General features: G+C 38.7%; 2 protein-coding genes and 5 non-coding genes across 7 annotated transcripts; 4 read left to right on the top strand and 3 right to left on the bottom strand.

Annotated features, from left to right (window-relative positions):
- Positions 1 to 144: 144 nt before the first annotated feature.
- Trnas-aga (transfer RNA serine (anticodon AGA)) lies at positions 145 to 226 on the top strand. The gene has a single exon. It is a non-coding gene; the product is annotated as a tRNA-Ser (tRNA).
- A 656-nt stretch (positions 227 to 882) lies between these two features.
- Positions 883 to 964, bottom strand: Trnas-aga (transfer RNA serine (anticodon AGA)). Its single transcript has one exon. It is a non-coding gene; the product is annotated as a tRNA-Ser (tRNA).
- A 2,094-nt stretch (positions 965 to 3,058) lies between these two features.
- On the top strand, positions 3,059 to 3,140 carry Trnas-aga (transfer RNA serine (anticodon AGA)). The gene has a single exon. It is a non-coding gene; the product is annotated as a tRNA-Ser (tRNA).
- Positions 3,141 to 7,609: 4,469 nt separating this feature from the next.
- LOC145784220 (heat shock protein 68-like) lies at positions 7,610 to 10,363 on the bottom strand. The gene has a single exon (XM_082596000.1). The coding sequence runs from the start codon at positions 10,274 to 10,276 to the stop codon at positions 8,393 to 8,395; it is 1,884 nt and encodes a 627-aa protein (XP_082452126.1). The 5' UTR covers positions 10,277 to 10,363; the 3' UTR covers positions 7,610 to 8,392.
- A 320-nt stretch (positions 10,364 to 10,683) lies between these two features.
- Positions 10,684 to 13,738, top strand: LOC145784222 (heat shock protein 68-like). The gene has a single exon (XM_082596002.1). It carries the CDS (start codon positions 10,771 to 10,773, stop codon positions 12,652 to 12,654), a length of 1,884 nt encoding a protein of 627 aa, XP_082452128.1. The 5' UTR covers positions 10,684 to 10,770; the 3' UTR covers positions 12,655 to 13,738.
- Positions 13,739 to 15,373: 1,635 nt separating this feature from the next.
- Positions 15,374 to 15,455, top strand: Trnas-aga (transfer RNA serine (anticodon AGA)). The gene has a single exon. It is a non-coding gene; the product is annotated as a tRNA-Ser (tRNA).
- A 2,220-nt stretch (positions 15,456 to 17,675) lies between these two features.
- Positions 17,676 to 17,757, bottom strand: Trnas-aga (transfer RNA serine (anticodon AGA)). The gene has a single exon. It is a non-coding gene; the product is annotated as a tRNA-Ser (tRNA).
- Positions 17,758 to 17,885: the final 128 nt, after the last annotated feature.

Here is a 17,885-nt window from a genome sequence, read left to right as displayed (position 1 = left end):
ATGTGGCATGAACTATAGTGGTGCGATACTGATGAGCCCAGCCTCATGGGCGAAATACGTGTCTATCGCTATCAATTCTTGCTACACTCGACTGGCGAGAAACATTTCATTTTTTTCTAATAAGTTATCTGTTGCTTGTGTGAAGTCGCTGTGGCCGAGTGGTTAAGGCGACAGACTAGAAATCTGTTGGGCTCTGCCCGCGCAGGTTCGAATCCTGCCGACGACGCATTACATTTCACAATTGCAGTGTGAAGACGTTGAGTCAATGTAAAAATTACTGATTTTGCAGTCTGGGTATCTATGTGAAGCTGCAGTTTTTACTCCAGTTGCTGTCAAAACTAGTGTCAGGTTTAGAGTTGAAGGCTAAATTTAGGCTACGTTGCGTAATTTCTGGAGTTAAACGTCATATTAAAAATCTAGATGCTTAGAAGCAATTTCCAGTATCTTAACAATAATAATATGTAGGCTACTGTGATCAATAAATCAACAAAAACATAAATTTTTATGGTGTTACACTTATTTAAAGCCTGAGAGATTGCAAAACATGTGATCATTCGCGAAGAGAGGCGTGTCAGAAAAAAGGTTAAGAACCACTGGTGTAAAATCAAAACCTATTATACAGCAGTGTACGGAACAACAAAGGCAAAAATCTTAAGGGTAAAATAACTCCCCTATTCTACTGCACAAGATAGCTGAAAGTTAACATTATACTTGCATGATGTCCGGAACTTTTATGCCCAACTTGCGATCAATAGTGACCAGCTAATCAACCTCAATCACTGGCTAAGCACGTTTGTGTTGGCAAGTGTTGATTGCAACCTATTGGCGCAACATTGGACATGACGCTCATCGCGCATTGTATAGCATCAAACTAAAACAATGCGGTGTCGGCAGGATTCGAACCTGCGCGGCAGAGCCCAACAAATTTCTAGTCTGTCGCCTTAACCACTCGGCCACAACGACTTGACCAAACTGACTTCCAAGTCAGTAGAAACCAGAGATAAGAAGCCAATCTGCACTATTTAACAAACATAAAATTTAGAGGGGAGAATTTTTGGAAATATTTGAACCTAGTCCCACTAAGAGGCCCAAACCTTTCAAACAAGAAACTTAAAAAAAAGCATTGTCTACAGAAGAAATGACTAAACAGTTTATCTGGAAAAAAGCAGTTTCCATCACAAAAGTTTTCTCTAAAGTCTAAACGAAGATCTCATAACGTTATGGAAGTACATACTAATTTACGTTTCGAAATGACAATTAAAAAAAGATGTGACGTTTCCATCCAGTTGCCGAATTTCCGGAAAGAATCTGGTCTCCCCTCACATCAACCGAACAATCAGGTGGGTACTTTAACGTATTCCACTTCCCCAAAGCAATAACACAATCATGCGTGACATATGACATCACTGATGTTTGAAACACCTGATTGCAGCCAAAGATTCTTTTGGCACTCAGTTCAGTTCATCATCATCATTGTCACGTGCCGTCTCCAATCCGAAGTTTGGCTGTCATTTGCTTCCACATGTCACGTTCCTCCGCTACTCTTTTTGCTTCTCCGATGCTTGGCCAGTCAGCCTACTGTTCTATATCATCTATCACCAATTCTGTGAGACTGCTACCACTTCGAACTGCTGCTGCTTGTTTAAAATATATTTTTTTATGAGTCCTCTTTCTAACAACGGGTAGGGATGGCAGAAGTAGGGGATTGCTCACTCAAAAGTAAGGTGGACAACTGGAGGGTCGTAAAGTTATGACAAAATTTGATGCAACTACAGCTTAAGGTCTACTGCCATATGTCACACTCTCAGGTGCAGTTTATATGACGTGCCAACCTGTGTACAAAGTGTGTATCGCCAAAATAAATGTGGGAAATATGTGATATCATGTTTATTGAATAGTATTCAAGTCATGATAATAAAGGGGTAGACTTCACGCAACACTGGTAATGGTAGGTAGCCTCACACTGCTGCAATGAGGTTTTACAGATTTTCTAGCACCCAAAATTTTAACCAAATACCGTATAGCAATTCATTTGATGAAAATAAATTTACCTAAAAGCAAAGAAAACGTTGTGCAGTTCTGCTAATTTTTGAACTTCTTGGTACCGGTATCCCTCCAGCTGTCCATTTCCTAAGAAAAATCAGTAAAGTGAGTCGTCCCGGTATTCCATTACTGTCCCTAACAACGGGACATTAAACTTTTCGAGCAATTGCAGTAATTTGATGTGTTTTATTCTGTCAAATGCTTTGCTGTAATCTATGTATGCAATGAAGTGTATTTTTCTTTTTCTATTCTCCATTCGCCAATTGTTTGTAGGAGGAAGATTGCATTTATTGTTCCGGATTATTTTTTATATCTCACTTCATTTTCATCAATTTGTTGTTGTATTATTGGGGTTATTCTTTTTTTGATAATAGCCTATGTAGCAGAATTTTGCTGGCGTGTGATATCAGACTTAATTAAAATACTCTTAGTGAAATCATCCGGAATTTCACCACTGTTGTACATCTTGTTTATTACCTTTGTCATGTTCTGCAATCCCCTTTCTCCCAGTTGTTTCAGAAGTTTCGCAGGAATTTCATCTACCTCACTTGATTTTCCATCTGAGAGGCTTGCTATGACATCTCTAATTTCATCTTCCATTATTTTTGTAGCTTCAGATTTTGCTGGTGACATTTCGAAATTGTCTTGTCAGTTCAGTTACAGAAGAAAAAAGAGTAAAGATAAGAGGTGGAATCGAACCTAAGCAATCGAAATGACTATATCTCTTTCCCAAACTCGAATCAACTAGACTACACTGGTGACGGCGATTCGTTCACTTAGTTACCAAAAAGCATTCGAAAGGACGCTCACAATATCACGTACTGAGTCACATGACTGCAATCAGCTGATTCGCGAGCAATCGTAGACTATGTCACGCATGATTGCGTTATTGTTTTGGGAAAGTGGAATACGTTAAAGTGCCTACTGAACAATTATAGCCTGCCGAACAATCAACTGAATTCTCAATTACATGACATTTCATTTTTTGTAGTAGGGAAGCTGTTGCTTGTGTGAAGTCGTTGTGGCCGAGTGATTAGGGCGACAGACTAGAAATCTGTTGGGCTCTGCCCGCGCAGGTTCGAATCCTGCCGACGATGCATTATTTTTCAGAAATGCAAGCTGTGTTAGACGTTGAATCAATGTAAAAATTACTGTTTTTGCTGTCTGGGTATCTACATGAAGCTGAAGTTTTTGCTCCAGTTGCTGTCAAGACCAGCATCAGGTTGAGAGTTGAAGACTTAATCTAGGCTACGTTGCGTAATTTCTGGAGTTAAAAGTCATATTAAAAATCTAGCTACTAAGAAGCAATTTCAAGTATCTTACCAAAAATAATATGCACCGTGATCAATGAATCAACAAAAGAATTTTTTTTTATAGTGTTAGGGAGAACCTCCATCAATGGGACAAATTTTGCGTTTTGCTATTTTTTTTTAATTTTGTAACGAAATGCAGCGCTTTTTTTACAACACTTATGCCAATCCATTTTTTTTTTCAAATAACACTTGGTTTAATTTCATTATCTCCAGTGGTTTAGAAATAACGCGCAGTTTTTTAAGGTTACTCAAAACGTCCCATTGTTGAATCTGGCTCCACCATTGGGACAGGCAATTTCTAACAATGGGACACAATTTATTATCTGTGTAAATGCATATTATAAACTTGATATTCACTTTGTTATTGATTATATTTACTGTAGTGCATTATTAAAGTTTTCTAAATTTTTCTCAACTTCATCATTTAAAATCTTTTTGACACCATAATGAGGTTCAAAACTTACATTGCTTTTAAGATCATTACTTGCTTGGGCTCTTTTGTATGTGTCAACCCAGTTTTTCAATGTTTGGCTTGGTATGTCAAATTTTCTTGCTACAGGTCTATTTTTTCCGGTTTGTATTGCTTTTTCAACAGCAGTTTTCATAGTTAAAGGATCTGTGTTTCCCTTTTTACGAATAAGTCGAGATGATTTACAATGTCCCATTGATGGGCAAGACCTGCTGTCCCATTGTAAGATGCCATCTGCAAATGCAAAAAAATCAGCTAATTTCTTAAAGACTACGTCACTGACAACAACGTTTTGTCCTAAGAACTGCTAGACATATAGAATATGCTACCATGCTTTTTCAACCTGCTTCGCCAAGTATGTACAAAAATATCTTCAAGACAAGTGACCTATCTTTTTTTACTTTGGGTATCAAAAAACACACTTTCTTTAACAAACCAGCCATGCATGCAAATTGAAGGATCTCACTGTTGGTACAAGCTATAGACTACATGGCGAATTGAAATTCGTCATATACGTTGTGCTCGCTTGATCAACCAAGCGTGGGAGACCAAGTGTCCCATTGTAGAATCGTCCCAATGATGGAGGTTCTCCCCTACACTTAGGCTACACTTATTCAAAACCTGATAGAGAGATTGCAAAACATGTGATCATTGGTAAAGAGAGGCGTGTCAGAAATAAGCTTAAGAACCACTTTCCACTGGTGTAGCCTAAAGTCAAAACCTGTTATACAGTGTACGGAACAACTTAAGCAAAAATCTTACAGTTAAAAAACTCCCCTATTCTACTGCACAAGATAGCTGAAAGTTAGCGTCTTGATATTTATGATGGTTTGCTACTGCTGAACTAATGCAGAACCCCTGTAATGATCTACCCTCTTACGAAAACAATTCTTTGTCTTTCCATTGTAGGCTAATGAATCATTTTCTACCTTATCCTTTATTGCTTCTGAAAATAAAAAAAATAACAATTTGTGTACGGTATGGAAAGCTTTGGCAGTGATGATGTTAAATTTTGCATTTTCATATTTTTTATAAGCCTGCCAGAACTGTGCTTTCCCAACATTCATTTTTGTGATGTAGGCCTAGGCCAGGGGTCGCCAAATGGCGGCCCGCGGGCCGCATGCGGCCCGCCAAGCTGTTATGTGCTGCCCGCGGAAGGTATCAGCGTACAAGTACAAGTATAACCAAACATACTTTTCTTGAGGAGTTAATGAGCATGTAAGGTAAAAAAATACTTTCCGGAAAGCATATTTTTGCTTTGCATACGATTCCACCGACCGACCAATCAGATTGTAGTTCTAGGTAAGGGTCGCCAAAAGTTATTTCAATGCGATGTCCAGCCACACTGTCCCAGTGGTTGATTGAAACGTCTGTTTTCGAATTTTGAAATTGTCTGTGAGCATAGGGTTGCTTATTTTAAGTTTGTCAATGTCATGTAAACACTAGTGTGCGTTTCACCGTTATTGTGTTTTACGAGCAGTGTTCCTTTAGGGCAGCGTTTCTTAACCTTTTCTGACTCTAGCACCCCTGTAAACAGGCCTCAACAGTCTAGCACCCCCTAACTATCGTTGGCATACGACTAGGCTACTACAGTGCCGACCAAAAGTTTAGTAGAGGCCGAAATTTTGACATGCCTTTAGATCGCTGGCGATATATTTTGTAATGAAGTCTCTTGTTGTTTAACAAACTATGCAGTTGTTTTAACCAAGTTGATTCAGGATTTGGTTTTACTATTTGGCTTTCATTCACCAACAAAAATTCAATTATAAGATTATAACCATATGTAAGCGAATCAACTCTCTTAAAACAACAGCACAGTTAGTTAGGCGACAAAAAATACAAAATATACCGCCAGTGATCAAGAAGCATGTCTAAATTTCGGCGCCGCCATTAAACTTTGGTCTGCATTATTGAAAGGAAAGCGATGTACAAATTGATCATTTTGTTTATTCTTCAAAACTACTGTCGTCATTGGTGATAAAAGAAATAGGAAAACCCGAAAATAGTGAAAGAACATGGAAAAACTTAAGCATACTTAAGTTACTCAGCTGGGTAACTAGTTACACATGTATCAATGTGATTTCTGTTGTTGCTTATGTGTGACCAATTGCTCTATTCGAGGCTCAGTGTTGGTCAAAGCCACTCTCATATCGTGGAGCAACCCATGTTGAAGGCGGTTCCTGTCCATTATTTTGATTTGGAGTATGGTGGAGAACGCCTTTTCACACAGTTAGATAGTCAGAAATGGAAAGATCGATTCCAATGCTGCTCGTGCCAATGCAGGATATGCTGTCAACTGATCACACTAGAAATCAGCAAGCGGAAGGACGAAATTTTGTCCGACAACTCTGATTCACCTGCATGTCAATCAGCTCCTCCTTTAGTCTGTTATCATCACTCATGTCTGCCAAGAAGGGCTGCTGTATCCACTCTGGATATGAGTGATTTGTGGGAACGTATTTTGCCATGGTGGCTGCTAGAAGCGAACAGTAATATTACAACAAAGCACCCACCAGGTAAGTTCGCACAAACTACTCAGGATCAATTTGCATACTTGACTGGGAGATGACTACAATAACAACAAACCATGTAGGCTACTTCGAAAGAGCAATCATTGATATGGCACCTGCCGATGCTGGCAGAAAGACGAAACAATGCAGAAAAGTAAAATGGAATTTTTTGCTATTATACTGCATGCATTTAGCACCCCCTACAGTCTACTCCAGCACCCCCAAGGGGTGCTAGCACCCCCGGTTAAGAAACGCTGCTTTAGGGCTTTAGGCTATGCAAGTTTTTTTTGGCAAAATAGGTCGGTGTGCCAACTCAATTTATAATATTAAAAATTGGCAAAATGTTATATATAAATTAAAAGACTTTTTCTGGTTGTATCAAGAAAATGAAATATCTTCTGACAGGTGTTGGTTGTATTATTTCTGGTTGTATTATTGTTGTATTTTCATAAGACAACTTCTGTTGTATTATGAAAATATTTAGTTCGGTAGGCTACTGCAAAATGTTGTTAATCAACAATGCTTGCCATGCTGATAAGCACCGCAAGTGACAGTTGTCTAATAATTATCTAAGAAAGATGGTTCTATAGACTCTCATAAAAAAGATGAAAAACCCACTCATTGCTTTTTTAGAGGGAACACTGTTCATGAGTTACGATAGAAACGTTTTTTTCGGTGATTTCTACAAGCGTTTGTTTCATGGTGCCTAGTTTCTTTCTCCCTGTTATTGGAACCTATTTTTCGCTGATATGTTAGCAAGTCACTGTTGTTGCCTGTATTGCGATGTGTCAAACATTTCTTTGGTTACTGAAACTGTTAATTGCAAGATATTTTTTGTGAAGCGAAGTGACAACATCACTCTTGCTTGGCGATGAATATTCTGATGAAACCGCTCACCTCGCTATAAGTGTGCAAAACAAGTGGCCTCGTTTATTAGGCATTCTTAAAGAAGTCAAAAGTGTTGTTACAGAAGCTTGGCCTGGCAGTAGCGTTGTTCGACTAATTTTGTTGCTGCGGTATTCTAAGATAAATATTAACAACATGTAATGCTGGATACTGGGTACGAAATGCGTTCTTTTCTAGCATAAGAGTCAACCTACCGAACATTTTATTAGTGCGGCCCGCCACAGCTCTCCTTAATCCTAAAGTGGCCCGCATGTAAAAAAGGTTGGTGACCCCTGGCCTAGGCTATATGCAAGACGCGTATGACAACCGTAGATTAGCTTGTGGAATTGTTAACCTATTTGAATAAGCGAAGCAAAAACTTCCATAAATTCAGTTCCTTTCAGCTATACTTGTATTTCTAGCCATCACAGCGAAAACAATAACTAGCCTACATGCCAATAACATCCTGATGTCAACACAACAAAGGTGTAAAAAAAGTAAAAGTGACAAAGCCGGAAAGTAAAAAACTCGATCGAAAACACTGTAGGCTATTTTATTGCGCATTGTGCTTGAAGGAATTAATTCCTTACCATTGCAAAGTGGCCAAACGTCGTCTAAGAGCACATCGATAATATAAACTCTGTTTAAAGCATTGTAGGCTATGGAATGCATGAAATTAGGTTATTGTTGCCATGTGAAGCCAACAAAACACAAAAAAGTCACATTATAATACTGTACAAGTATGTACTTTGTTTGTTAAAATCTTAAAAATATGAAACAAATCGATATAAAAAAACACAAAATCGGTATTTGAACTTCAACAAAAGTTTACCAAGTGCTATAAAAATATTTGTTTTAGCATGAAGAACTAAGTAAAAAACTCGGATTAGGCTATGCAATCACTGCTTCATAGGCTACAATATTGCATAATAACACAACAGATGTCAGGAAATCTTTTTAAAATTAAATACAAATCATGAAACTAACAAAATTGCGTTAAAATAATGAAATCTACAAAAATACAATAGGCTATAAGCTTGCATTTTAAATTTCCATAAACGCATTCAACGTAATAAGTTGAAATAAAATTCACAATGGATAAACACAAACAAATACATAGGCCTAATCATAAAAAAGTCAGTTTAATTGCTATTGAACAACTAACGTTTCAATCAATCCACTTCATTGATCACTGGACCATCACCTCCGGTAGCTTGCTGTTGATTGTTTGGGGAAGAATGAAGCTTGTTCATCACAGGAGAGCATTGTCTTTGCAAATCTTTAAGTTGATATTCAAACTCATCTTTTTCGGCCAATGAATTTGCATCCAGCCATTTTTCAGTTGATCGACAAGCTGTTAAAACTTTCTCCACATCTTCAGATGATAGTTTAGTTTGTGTGGAAGCATTTTCTACCGCGCTCTTGCATCCGTACATGTACGTTTCCAGTTCATTTCTCGCTTTCAATCGATCCATTTGTTTCAGGTCAACTTCCTTGTATTGTTCAGCTTCAGCCAACATCTTGTCGATTTCTTCTTTTGAAAGACGACCTTTGTTGATGGTGATCTGGTTTGACTTTCCTGTGCTTTCATCTTTTGCAGAAACTTGAAGAATTCCGTTGGCGTCAATATCAAATGAAACATTGATCTTTGGAACTCCTCTTGGTGCTGGTGGAATTCCTGTGAGGTTAAACGTGCCCAACAAATTGTTGTCTTTTGTGAGCGGTCGTTCACCTTCGTACACTTGAATTGTCACTGCTGGTTGGTTGTCGGCGTATGTTGTAAAGACTTGTGACGTTTTGTTTGGAATTCTTGTGTTTCGTTCAACCAGCTTAGTCATCACATTTCCAGCTGTTTCTATCCCAAGTGATAAAGGTGCAACATCCACCAACAGAACGTCTTGAACATCGCTGCTTCCCGTAAGAACGGCAGCTTGAACCGCTGCACCATAGGCTACAGCCTCGTCTGGGTTGATGGATTTATTGAGTGATTTTCCATTGAAATAATCGCTGAGTAACTTTTGTATTCTGGGAATTCGAGTTGAACCACCGACCAAGACGACTTCATCGATGGTTGACTTGCTTAATTTGGCATCGAGCAGCGCTTTTTCAACTGGATCAAGGCAGGATCGAAATAAATCTGAACAAAGCTCCTCGAATCTTGCCCTTGTTATCTTGCTGTAAAAGTCTATTCCTTCAAAGAGCGACTCCAGTTCAATTGCAGCTTCAGTTGATGTTGATAAAACTCGCTTTGCTCGTTCACAAGCAGTGCGAAGCCGACGAATCGCCCGATTGTTTTTTGAAATGTCTTGTTTGTTTTTTCTTTTGAACTCGGCAACAAAGTGGTTCACCATTCGGTTGTCAAAGTCTTCACCACCAAGATGAGTGTCTCCGGCAGTTGCTAAAACTTCGAATATTGATCCTTCGTCCACGTTGAGAACTGATACATCAAACGTTCCACCTCCAAGATCAAAGATCAAAACTTTCTTCTCACCCGACAAGTTTTTATCCAAACCATAAGCGAGAGCTGCTGCTGTTGGCTCATTGACAATCCGCAGGACTTTTAATCCACTGATTGTTCCTGCATCTTTGGTGGCTTGTTTTTGCGAGTCGTTGAAGTAAGCCGGAACAGTAATGACAGCTTCTGTTACCGGAAATCCAAGGTAAGCTTCGGCAGTTTCTTTCATTTTGGTCAAGACCATGGCACTGATTTCTTCAGGCGTGAACGATTTGTGTTCGCCTAAATACTCAACTTCCAGAGCAGGTTTTCCTTCTTTGTTGGTGACTTTGAACGGCCAGTGCTTCATGTCGCTTTGCACTGTGGCATCATCAAACCTGCGACCAATCAACCGCTTTGCGTCAAAAACCGTATTTTCAGCATTTCTTGCAACTTGGTCTTTCGCTCCGTCTCCGATTAATCTTTCTTGATCTGTAAAAGCCACAAAGCTTGGGGTTGTCCGATTTCCTTGATCGTTTGCAATGATTTCCACTTTTCCATGCAGGTAAATACCGACACAGGAGTAGGTTGTACCCAAATCTATTCCAACAGCAGTTGTCATATTCTTCTTGTTTTGATGATCAATATAGCGCAATACAAAGTAACAATTTCTAATCGCAGATACTTAACTGTTTAAACTTTGCTTACTTACAATCGTTTGAAATGTGGAGACTGCTTGCGCTCAGCTATTTATACCATTTGCGAAGTTTCCAGTCATCGCTAGAATAGCGAGCGCATGAGAAAAAAGAAACGTGTTACGTCATAGAAATATCCGAAGCTTCGCGAAACGTCCCGAACAGAATCATAAAAATAAAGACTTGTACGGGACGTTTCGCGAAGCTTCGGATATTTCTATGACGTAACACGTTTCTTTTTTCTCATGCGCTCGCTATTCTAGCGATGACTGGAAACTTCGCAAATGGTATAAATAGCTGAGCGCAAGCAGTCTCCACATTTCAAACGATTGTAAGTAAGCAAAGTTTAAACAGTTAAGTATCTGCGATTAGAAATTGTTACTTTGTATTGCGCTATATTGATCATCAAAACAAGAAGAATATGACAACTGCTGTTGGAATAGATTTGGGTACAACCTACTCCTGTGTCGGTATTTACCGGCATGGAAAAGTGGAAATCATTGCAAACGATCAAGGAAATCGGACAACCCCAAGCTTTGTGGCTTTTACAGATCAAGAAAGATTAATCGGAGACGGAGCGAAAGACCAAGTTGCAAGAAATGCTGAAAATACGGTTTTTGACGCAAAGCGGTTGATTGGTCGCAGGTTTGATGATGCCACAGTGCAAAGCGACATGAAGCACTGGCCGTTCAAAGTCACCAACAAAGAAGGAAAACCTGCTCTGGAAGTTGAGTATTTAGGCGAACACAAATCGTTCACGCCTGAAGAAATCAGTGCCATGGTCTTGACCAAAATGAAAGAAACTGCCGAAGCTTACCTTGGATTTCCGGTAACAGAAGCTGTCATTACTGTTCCGGCTTACTTCAACGACTCGCAAAAACAAGCCACCAAAGATGCAGGAACAATCAGTGGATTAAAAGTCCTGCGGATTGTCAATGAGCCAACAGCAGCAGCTCTCGCTTATGGTTTGGATAAAAACTTGTCGGGTGAGAAGAAAGTTTTGATCTTTGATCTTGGAGGTGGAACGTTTGATGTATCAGTTCTCAACGTGGACGAAGGATCAATATTCGAAGTTTTAGCAACTGCCGGAGACACTCATCTTGGTGGTGAAGACTTTGACAACCGAATGGTGAACCACTTTGTTGCCGAGTTCAAAAGAAAAAACAAAAAAGACATTTCAAAAAACAATCGGGCGATTCGTCGGCTTCGCACTGCTTGTGAACGAGCAAAGCGAGTTTTATCAACATCAACTGAAGCTGCAATTGAACTGGAGTCGCTCTTTGAAGGAATAGACTTTTACAGCAAGATAACAAGGGCAAGATTCGAGGAGCTTTGTTCAGATTTATTTCGATCCTGCCTTGATCCAGTTGAAAAAGCGCTGCTCGATGCCAAATTAAGCAAGTCAACCATCGATGAAGTCGTCTTGGTCGGAGGTTCAACTCGAATTCCCAGAATACAAAAGTTACTCAGCGATTATTTCAATGGAAAATCACTCAATAAATCCATCAACCCAGACGAGGCTGTAGCCTATGGTGCAGCGGTTCAAGCTGCCGTTCTTACGGGAAGCAGCGATGTTCAAGACGTTCTGTTGGTGGATGTTGCACCTTTATCACTTGGGATAGAAACAGCTGGAAATGTGATGACTAAGCTGGTTGAACGAAACACAAGAATTCCAAACAAAACGTCACAAGTCTTTACAACATACGCGGACAACCAACCAGCAGTGACAATTCAAGTGTACGAAGGTGAACGACCGCTCACAAAAGACAACAATTTGTTGGGCACGTTTAACCTCACAGGAATCCCACCAGCATCAAGAGGAGTTCCACAGGTCAATGTTTCATTTGATATTGACGCCAACGGAATTCTTCAAGTTTCTGCAAAAGATGAAAGCACAGGAAAGTCAAACCAGATCACCATCAACAAAGGTCGTCTTTCAAAAGAAGAAATCGACAAGATGTTGGCTGAAGCTGAAAAATACAAGGAAGCTGACCTGAAACAAATGGATCGATTGAAAGCGAGAAATGAACTGGAAACGTACATGTACGGATGCAAGAGCGCGGTAGAAAATGCTTCCACACAAACTAAACTATCATCTGAAGATGTGGAGAAAGTTTTTACAGCTTGTCGATCAACTGAAAAATGGCTGGATGCAAATTCATTGGCCGAAAAAGATGAGTTTGAATATCAACTTAAAGATTTGCAAAGACAATGCTCTCCTGTGATGAACAAGCTTCATTCTTCCCCAAACAATCAACAGCAAGCTACCGGAGGTGATGGTCCAGTGATCAATGAAGTGGATTGATTGAAACGTTAGTTGAGGCCTGAGTGTTTGTTTGTGTTTATCCATTGTGAAGTTCATTTCAACTTATTACGTTAAATGCGTTTGTGGAAATTTAAAATGCAAACTTGTTCTGTATTTTTGTAGACCTCATTATTTTTGTTATTTTGATACAATTTTGTGAGTTTCATGATTTGTATTTGTTTGTTTGTTTGTTTGTTTGTTTGTTTGTTTGTTTGTTTATCTTTATCCTGCATTGCGGGAAAGCGGACTTGAGCGCTATGCATCGGTGTACGCCTTCCGACGTACACCTGACCCACGCTGCAGCCGACGACAATGTCTGTTTCCGGTTGTCTACTCTGCTTATGACTTTAATTTGGAACTACCCATTACTCGAAATCGATCACTGGGTAGAGGCAATTATCGTAAAGTTTCTTGCCCAGAGAAACAACAGCAGGTGCGGGTGGCTGGAGTCGAACACGCAGGCTCTCGACTGTGAGCCCAAAGCGCTAACCACTCGGCCACTGCTGCCACCACCACTGATTTAAAAAATATATATTCTTGATATGTGTTGTGTTATTATGCAATATTGTAGCCTATGAAACAGTATTGCAGCCTATAATCAAAGTTTTTGTTTTTGTTTTGCATCCTAAAACATTTGTTTTTGTAGCACTTGGTAAACTTTTGTTAAAATTCAAATACCGATTTTGTGTTTTTTATATCGATTTGTTTCATATTTTTAAGATTTTAACAAACAAAGTAGGCTACATGCTTGTACAGTATTATAATGTGACTTTTTTGTGTTTTGTTGGCCTCGCATGGCAACAATAACCTAATTTCATGCATAGCCTACAATGCTTTAAACAGAGTTTATATTATCGGTGTGCTCTGACGACGTTTGGCCACTTTGCAATAGTAAGAAAATAATTCATTCAGACACAATGTTTTCAGTAAAATACATTGCTTTCGGATCAAGTTTTTTACTTTTATGTTTTATCGCTTTTACCTTTTTTCTACACCTTTGTTGTGTTGACATCAGGACATTGGCATGTAGTTATTGTTTTCGCTGTGATGGTTAGAAATACAAAAATAACTAAAATAAACTGAATTTATGGAAGTTTTTGTTTCGCTTATTCGAATAAGTAAAGAATTCCAGCAACTAGGAAGCTAATCTACGGTTGCCATACGCGTCTTGCATATAGCCTGCCCTGCATCACAGAAATGAAAGTTCAGAAAGCATAGCTCTGGCAGGCTTATAAAAATATGAAAAAGCAAGATTTAACATGATAACTGCCAAACCTTTCCATACATAAATTGTTATTTTAATATTTTCAGAAGCAGTAAAGGATAATGTAGAAAATGATTCATTAGTCTACAATGGAAAGATAAAGAATGGTTTTCGTAAGAGGGCAAATCATAACAATTAGGGCTCTGCATTGGTTCAGCAGTAGCAAACCATCATAATTATCAAGACGCTAACTTTCAGCTATCTTGTGCAGTAGAATAGGGAAATTATTTTAATCTTAAGGTTTTTGCCTATGTTGTTCCGTAGCCTACACTGTATAACAGGTTTTGACGCTGTGGTTCTTAACCTTTTTTTTAACACGCCTCTCTTCACCAATGATCACAAGTTTTGCAATCTCCCAGGTTTTAAATAAGTGTAACACCATAAAAAGTTTGCTTTTGTTTATTCATTGATCACGGTGCATATTATTATTGGTACGATCCTGGAAACTGCTTCTTAGCAGCTACATTTTTAATATGAAGTTTAACTCCAGAAATTACGCAACGTAGTCTAGATTAAGTTTTCAACTTTCAACCTGACCCTGGTCTTAAAAGCAACTGGAGTAAAAACAACAGCTTCACATAAATGCCCAGGCAGCAAAGTCAACAAGTTTGCATTGATTCAACGTCTACAGACTGCATTTGTAAAATCTAATGCTTCGAACTTGCGCGGGCAGAGCCCAACATATTTCTAGTCTGTCACCTTAACCACTCGGCCACGACGACTTCAAGTATAACATTTTTATTCAATACCTGAGATTGTCTGTTCAATGTTTTCGTCCGACTCAGATTGTTGAATCAACTTTCTTTCAAACTCCTCGCTGACAAATTGAGAAAATAGATGTAGGCTATAGCAAATGCAATAAAGTAGAATCTTGTAGCTTATGAAAGTTCAGCGTAGCTCAGGACTTTCTCGAAACCTAAGATAAGAGTAAATCAAACTATAAGACGTGGGTAGGATTCGAACCTCCACAGGGAGAGCCTAACAAATTTCTAGTCTTTCGCCTTAACCACTCGGCCACAACGACTTCACACAAGCAGCAGATAACTTATTAGAAAATAAAAAGAAATGTAATGTAATTGAAAATTCGGTTGATTGTTCGCTTGATGTGAGAGGAGACGAAATTCTTTCCTGGAAATTCGGCAACTGGATGGAAGCATCACATTTCTTTTAAATTATCATTTCGCAACGTAAAGCGTGTACTTCCATTATGTTAATTAAGAGATCTTCGTTAGACTTTAGAGAAAACCTTTGTGATAGAAACTGCCTTTTTCCAGATGAACCGTTTAATTATTTATTTTTTAGACAATGCTTTTTTTAAGTTTTATGTTTGAAGGGTTGAGGTCTCGGACTCAGTCCAAATATTTCCAAAAATTCCTCCGCTCTAAATTTCATGTTTGTTAAAAACTGCAAACTGGCTTCTATCGCTGGTTTCTACTGGCTTCCAATGTTGCACAAGTCGTTGTGGCCGAGTGGTTAAGGCGACAGACTAGAAATCTGTTGGGCTCTGCCCGCGCAGGTTCGAATCCTGCCGACGACGCATTATTTTAGATTGGTGCTGCAATACCCGATAAGCATCATGCCCAATGCAGCGCCAATAGGTTGCAATCAACATTTGCCGGTACAAACGTGCTTAACCAGTGATTGGAGGTCTGCATACATCAAGGGGTTGATTAGTTGGTTAGCCTACTGTTTATCGCAATTTGGTCATAGATGTTTAAATTTGCTGTTGATTGAGGCAGCTGTGATGAATTAACCCTTTAAAGGTTGGGGGGGGGGCTGTCAATTCAACTTTTTTGTATCAACAGACAGTTGTATCTCTAAAACCACTGAGGCTGCGACTACAAGATTTCTTGACTTTTCCTAGCTTTTATTCACCTCTATTGAGCTGAAATTTTGAGCGAATAAAGGATATAAATTGAGAGATATAGCCTAGGGCATTTCTCAGCACATCCTCTGAAATATTTCATATTCTATTTATATGTTATTTTGCATTATTATATGTTATTTTGCATTATTATATTATTTTGCATGAAAAATATAGATTCAAATTGAGATTATGTAAAAAAATTTTAATCACAACATTGCAATGCATGTTCTTTATTACTCTACCAAAAAAATAATGTGTAAACTCACGCAATCGCAAAATGATCCAAAAGTGATAAGTCACCTCAACATTTCAACGTGTATGAGCAGTTCTAAAATTCACATAGTTTTTAATTTTCGGATATACTGAGCGTGAATAATTTTACAAAGTGAATCCCAAATTTTGAAACCGTGCCTTAAAATATAACAGAGATATTACTCCTAAAGCATAAGAAGAATCGACAGCCCCTCCCCAAACTGAGCAAGACTCCAGGAGTTCAGTTCAGTTCAGTTGTTTTTATTTCTGACCATCATATCAAAAACAATACACGTCAACATAGCAAAGGTCGAGAAAAAGGTAGAAGCGACAAAACGCGAACGTTAAAACGTGATTGTCACCGAAGTAAGTTATTAAGTTGAAAAAAATTTGGCACGGTCGCAACACCTTCAGAAAAATTTAAGATGTAAAGGGAAAATAAAAAAAGAAAATGTTACAAAAAAATAATAAAAAACATATATTCAGGCTATAGCTTTATTAGCCCATATAGCTTTAGCTGATATATTTAAGATTTGTATGGACAGTTGCTATGAAGATCGGCCATGGTGCGTTATCAAGAGTGCTGATGGTCGTGAGGGGAACACGTCTTGATGCGTTTAGCTCGTAGCATAGAAGAGCAAGGCAGGCAAAGAAAACCCCACAAAGAAATCCTACCACGGGCAAAGCCATTTCAACCGCAACGCACCATGCCTTGCATGAATCACAAAATAGATAGACCATAACTTGACGACATGAAAACAATGACAAAAACAAATAAAACAAATTAGCAAAAACAGCATCATCATCTTGCGGAAGTCCAATTATACCCAGGAAAGTTATGTCTTGAAGATATCAAGCGTGCTTTGTTATAAAGTTGCGTTGATAAAGCGATAATTTTAGACCCCAGTCAGCTAAACTCGTCACCTCCACACCGATCCAACAGCTCAACCTTCTAAGGGTTAACATTATCACTGCCAAAGCTTTCCATACATAAATTGTTATTTTATTATTCTCAGAAGCAATAGAGCATAAGGTAGAAAATGATTCATTATTAGCCTACAATGGAAAGACAAAGAATTATTTTCGTAAAAGCGCAGATCATAACAAAGCTCTAGGCTACACTAGTTCAGAAGTAGCAAACCATCATAAACCTCAAGACGCCAACTTTCAGCTATCTTGTGCAGTAGAATACGGGAGTTATTTTACCCTTAAAACTTTTGCCTGTGTTGTTCCGTGCACTGCTGTATAAGAGGTTTTGGTTTTACACCAGTGGACAGCTGTGGTTCTTAACCTTTTTTCTGACACGCCTCTCTTCACCAGTGGCCGCATGTTTTCCACTCTCCTCAGTTTTGAATAAGTGTAACACCATAAAAAATTTTGCTTTTGTTAATTCATTGATCACGGTGCATATTATTATTGGCAAGATACTGGAAATTGCTTTTTAGCAACTAGATTTTATGAAGTTTAACTCTAGAAATTACACAACGTAGCCTCGATTTAATTTGCAACTCTCAACCTGACCCTGGTCTTGACAGCAACTGGAGTAAAAACTGCAGCTTCACATAGATACCCAGACTGCAAAATCAGTAATTTTTACATTGACTCAAAGACTTCACACTGCAATTGTGAAATGTAATGCGTCGTCGGCAGGATTCGAACCTGCGCGGGCAGAGCCCAACAGATTTCTAATCTGTCGCCTTAACCACTCGGCCACAACGACTTCACATAAGCAACAGATAACTTATTAGAAAAAAAATGAAATGAAATATTGCTCGCCATTCGAGTGTAGCAAGAATTGACAGCGATAGACACGTTTTTCGCCCATGAGGCTGGGCTCATTAGTATCCC

The sequence above is a fragment of the Aplidium turbinatum genome, chromosome 15 (assembly GCF_918807975.1).
Source record: "Aplidium turbinatum chromosome 15, kaAplTurb1.1, whole genome shotgun sequence".
Lineage (NCBI taxonomy): Eukaryota > Metazoa > Chordata > Ascidiacea > Aplousobranchia > Polyclinidae > Aplidium > Aplidium turbinatum.
The sequence above is the reverse complement of the archived record's forward strand: the minus strand, read 5'-3'. Positions and strand labels throughout refer to the sequence as shown.

Coding starts and splice junctions, on each gene's coding strand:
- LOC145784220 (XM_082596000.1), bottom strand. CDS start 10,276: ATGACAACTGCTGTTGGAATAGATTTGGGTACAACCTACTCCTGTGTC.
- LOC145784222 (XM_082596002.1), top strand. CDS start 10,771: ATGACAACTGCTGTTGGAATAGATTTGGGTACAACCTACTCCTGTGTC.